Source organism: Caretta caretta, chromosome 3 (genome assembly GCF_965140235.1).
Source record: "Caretta caretta isolate rCarCar2 chromosome 3, rCarCar1.hap1, whole genome shotgun sequence".
NCBI classification, from domain to species: Eukaryota; Metazoa; Chordata; order Testudines; family Cheloniidae; genus Caretta; species Caretta caretta.
The window spans coordinates 158,972,842-158,977,267 of NC_134208.1; the positions used below are offsets into that span (position 1 = coordinate 158,972,842).

Sequence of the window (4,426 nt, forward strand, 5' to 3'; positions counted from 1 at the left end):
AGCTACAGCTCACTTCATCAGATGCATCAGATGCTGTAGCTCACGAAAGCTCATGCTCAAATAAATTGGTTAGTCTCTAAGGTGCCACAAGTACTCCTTTTCTTTTTGCGAATACAGACTAACACAGCTGATCCTCTGAAAGAAGAAAGATTGATGTATTTGTGTCATTTTGGTTAACATCTAAGCTAATTCATGGGGTGGTAGGGCACTTTAGATTTACATAGTCTGCTGGCTCAATCAAAGTTTCAAAACTTTTGGTTTTTTTTTTTTTTTTTTTTGCACTGCTAGAAGGGCAGTTAGGATTTACTCTCCTTCCCCACCCCCCAGCAACATTTATGCTAATCAAATTATGACTGAGGTAAATTAACACATTTTGTTGCCTATTGTTCAAACCTGCTATTTAATTCAATCTTGAGCTGCAACCTATCAAAGCTGAGGTTTCTTGACCTGATTTAGCAACAGAAGCTGCAGATTGGCTACTCTAGTACCTCTCCCCTTTTAGAGTGGGTCTGCTCTACACTATAAATGCAACATAGTGGAGGAGTTGATCCCTGCTTTCAGGAATTTACAAAATGGCACATTAAGGGAAAGCAAGATAGTATAACAAATGATTGTTTTATTTTTCTTCTCAAAAAGAAATGTCACAGGTTTTCCAAAACATAGAACCAGGAGTTTCCTAATTCTTTTACACAAGGTTAAATGAAGATGCAAAAATAAATAAGCTAGTAGAATTTTAAAAAAGCTAGCCAGTTTATCTTCCTTGCTAGGTCAACTGAGTATCATAGTCTGTTCTTATTTTAAAAGCCAAGCTGTATTTTCATCTGAAGGCAGTTTTACAAGACACACACACACACACACCTTACTTAAAATAAATAGGTAACATTAAAGTTTTACTATTGCACTTAATTTCATCCTCGAGAGGATGTTTTGAGAGTTTTGTATCCATCATGGTAATTTTTGCCATACACACTTTCACTGTATTCAAATGACACTTGTATGTCTCAAGGGGGTAGGAGGGGGCAAACTGCCCAGAAATACTGGGTTTTCTGTACGCTCTAACATTTGTGATATTGGGTGTATTCTTAACTATGCAAAAATCTAAAGTTTTACACATTTAAGATAAGCTTCATTTAATTACAAATAAGAGAACATTGCACATGGTACTTTCCCTCCCTCCACCCCTGTTTATGCCTTTACTAACCCTAGCCCACACACAGCTGTAGTCATATTTACACCAAACTAGGCAGTCATATTCTTATATGGCTCTTAATAGTGCAACTCTAAAACCTTGTGATTAAATTACAGTGCAGCGATCTACGAAGACGCTTTATTTTAGAAGCTTTCAATGGCTCAGTACATCCATGCATCTATTACACAAACCGGTGATCCTGGGTGTGACTCCCTCCCTCCTGTCAGGCAGCAAAAGGAGTTTTAGGAAACTCTTAGGGTTCAGTGAAAGCAACATGTTATTCAATAGCTGCTAGGAAACTTTTAGGAAGAGAGGTGAGAGGGAATTGGGGTTTAAAGTATTATGCCATTTCTAGGATTACGGTAACCTCCAGCTTCCCTCTTGGTTAGTTTCACCAGTGACCTCTTGTGTTAACAAGGTGTGGCTTTGTGTTAACAAGGTGTGGAGTTGGGCGATAGTCGCTCCCCTTTGTCTATTAGGCTACAGACAAAAAACAAGTGTTGTTTATACATACAAGTTATTTAAAAAGAAGGAAACTAAGAACTTGCTTTCTAATTGTTTCCCTGTCACTAACACGGACTTAATTCTTGCTATGACTCCCTTTCCTAGGTAGGATATTTTTGATGAGGTGGAGGTTGTCTGGCTGATAAAATTACACCAGGTGGTGGGTTGGCAGTTTTGTTTGCCGGACACCTGAGCTTACAAATAAATGCCCTTTTCATAAGGGGCCTGTGACTTACGAGACTTATTCCTAGCACTCTAAAAGATACACCCGAAATTCGCCGTTTCGAGAACTCCATGGTTACAAAAAGTTGCTTAAAAATTAACTTTTACACGTTTCCTTTTGCCTTCCCCTACCCCCGGCGGATCTTGAATGGTCCCTTCAGATTCCTCGGAAGGTACTTAGGGTGCTCTCTTCCCACTCGGAGCCCGACTCCGAATAGCTGCTGGTGTCTTCTGCATCAGAGATGGGCGAATATTGTCCACACGTGGTCTGAGGCGTTTGGGAGCGAGGACCACACAGCTTCCCCATACCGCCATGTCTACCCGCACCAGCTGAAAGGGGCAGGGAGGGCACTAGAAAATTCATTTCAGGTCCGACCGTCCTATTCGGAGGGACGCTCTCAAAGTCCACCCCGAGCCCAGGCTGGAAGGGCAGGTTGGAGGGCCACTGGTACGGACTCGCGTTTTCTTCTTTTATTTGAATGATCTGGGCTACTCCCGACAGCGCGTAATGCGGTGGATGACCCTCCAGCGCCTTCACGCTAGTGCTTGCGTGGTTGCTGGGAAAAGGAGGCCGGGCAGCGCAGGCAGCCCCTGAAGGGCCCACGGGGGCCTGGAAGTAACCGTGCCGCTCTGTGCGGGAGGGGTGCTGCCGGATGCCCACCGGTGGATATCCATGTTTGGCAGGAGCCTTGTGGCCCGGGAAAGGCTCCGCGGCTCCCGGACTGCTGCAAGGTTTCCCTCGCTGCCGCCGGGACTTGGCACGTCTGTTCTGGAACCAGACCTGGGGAGAGATCGGTTGTTAGCCGTGGGGCGGCGGACCCGGGTTACCGTGCAGTGTGAGGAACCCGAGTGGGCGCTGGCGGAGAGCTGGCAGGGGCAGGCCCAGAGAATAAGCGTGCCGGCCGCTGCAAAGCGCTGGTCATCGGAGGGCTTAGTTAGCCCAGCAGGGTTTGGCCGGATGGCGAGTGAGCGAGCCATTTTGTTCCAGCCTTAGCTGGAGGGCGGAGGACCCAGGCCGAGGGGCCGAGCCCCGTGCGGCAGGGCAAGCCGCAGAGGGAGGGAGGCAGGCAGGGAAGAGCGCGCAGGCAGCGGCTGGCGCGTTTGGAGGCAGACAGTTCGGGGGATCCCTGGCCACCAGCGCCCCAGTCGCCCACTCACCTGGATCCTGGACTCCGGGATCTGGGTCATGGCCGCCAGCTTCTCCCGCAGGTAGATATCGGGGTACATGGTGTCGCTGAAGACCAGCTCCAGCGTCTCCAGCTGAGCCGTGGTGAAGTTGGTCCTTTTCCTGCGCTGGGAGATGGAAGGCACCAGCTCAGCCGCGTCCGGGGGGAACGGGGCGGGCGGGCTGAGATCCGGGGACAGGGAAGGGCAGCCACCTCCGGCCACTTCGCTCCTGGCTGCGGAGAGACAACGCAAGTCAGCCACGCGCGCCTAGGCCGAGCTAGCGCTGGGGCGCAGCGGGGATGCGGCGCGCACGGCGCTGGGACCTACCTGTGGGGAAGTTGCCGGGGAAGCGGCCCTCCGGCGGGGCCAGGCCCCCGGCGTGGGCTGCATGCTGGGTGGGGTAGAGATCCATGGGGCTCCGCCCAGCGTGCGGGTTGCGCCGGAGAGACTGGCGCCTTCGGGTTCCCCTTCCGAGGGGCCGCCTCGCCCCGCTCCTCTTTATACTGGGAGCGCAGAGGCCAGCCGCCCCGGGGGTGGATGGGGGTTGGTCTCCGGTGATCAAAGGCTTCCCGAGCCAGCCGCTCTCTTTAGGATGCACGCGGGGGGGGGGAGATAATAGTCGCTTCCTTAGGACGGAGATGGACTCAGGAGGGGAAAAGTGCGAATCTTTGGGGCGCCCGCCCCCATCCCCTGGGAGCTTCATTCCCCGGGGTCTTCTCAGCAACCCACGCTGCTGACGCTGGGATGGGCAGGAGGGCTGGGGGCGCCTGGACGCGGACAAGTCAAGAGAAACAGGGAGAGACGTGTCGGGTAACCAGGCTGCCCTGTGTTCTGCGCTCCCGCCCCACGGGGCGCTCGGGAAGGGCTGCGGAAGAAAATGTTTCAATGGGTTTAACACGCAACTGGTGGGGGGGGGGGGGTTACTAGAGGAAACAAAACCCTTCGGCTGGTGACTGAACGATCCGACCGGCGGGTCGGGCCGAAAACAGCTTCACGCTTAATACAAGAACCGATTGGAAAGCAAGTTCTCTGGGGCGGAAATTCAGAGGGGACACTCTGATTTCCGGGGAGGGAATCCCACATGGGGGCTGGCCCGATACAAAGAGGGGCCCGTATACAAAACATTAGAAAGCTGGACAATCCTCAGGTGGAAGATGCCAATCATTATTTGATGGAGTCCCTTTCTTTATATCATGATGCGCCGGACTTCCCCCTCTCCTGTCGTGACAGGCATTTGAAAGACACTGGCTTGAATCGTTCCTAAATAAAGGTGGTAACCCGAAAGTGTAATCAGCTGGTGGTTGTTTGGTGGAGTGCGGGGGAAGGCAGTCGTCACAAAAACCA

At 51.6% G+C, this 4,426-nt stretch overlaps 1 protein-coding gene across 1 annotated transcript; it reads right to left on the reverse strand.

The window, feature by feature from the left end:
• Window positions 1-644: 644 nt before the first annotated feature.
• MIXL1 (Mix paired-like homeobox) lies at window positions 645-3,932 on the reverse strand. Its single transcript, XM_048846278.2, has 3 exons — window positions 3,410-3,932; window positions 3,074-3,315; window positions 645-2,696 (listed from the first exon to the last, which is right to left on the reverse strand). Exons 1-3 carry the CDS (start codon window positions 3,783-3,785, stop codon window positions 2,073-2,075), a joined length of 1,242 nt encoding a protein of 413 aa, XP_048702235.2. The 5' UTR covers window positions 3,786-3,932; the 3' UTR covers window positions 645-2,072.
• Between the last annotated feature and the right edge of the window lie 494 nt (window positions 3,933-4,426).

Bases quoted from the DNA above. Each gene is read 5' to 3' on its own strand.
- MIXL1 (XM_048846278.2), bottom strand. From the start codon at position 3,785: ATGAAGCTCCCAGGGGATGGGGGCGGGCGCCCCAAAGATTCGCACTTT. The intron at 3,316-3,409 runs GTAGGTCCCAGC...GTCTCTCCGCAG, and splicing joins CCCCGGCAACTTCCCCACAG to CCAGGAGCGAAGTGGCCGGA. The intron at 2,697-3,073 runs GTGAGTGGGCGA...ATCTCTCCCCAG, and splicing joins TCCCGGAGTCCAGGATCCAG to GTCTGGTTCCAGAACAGACG.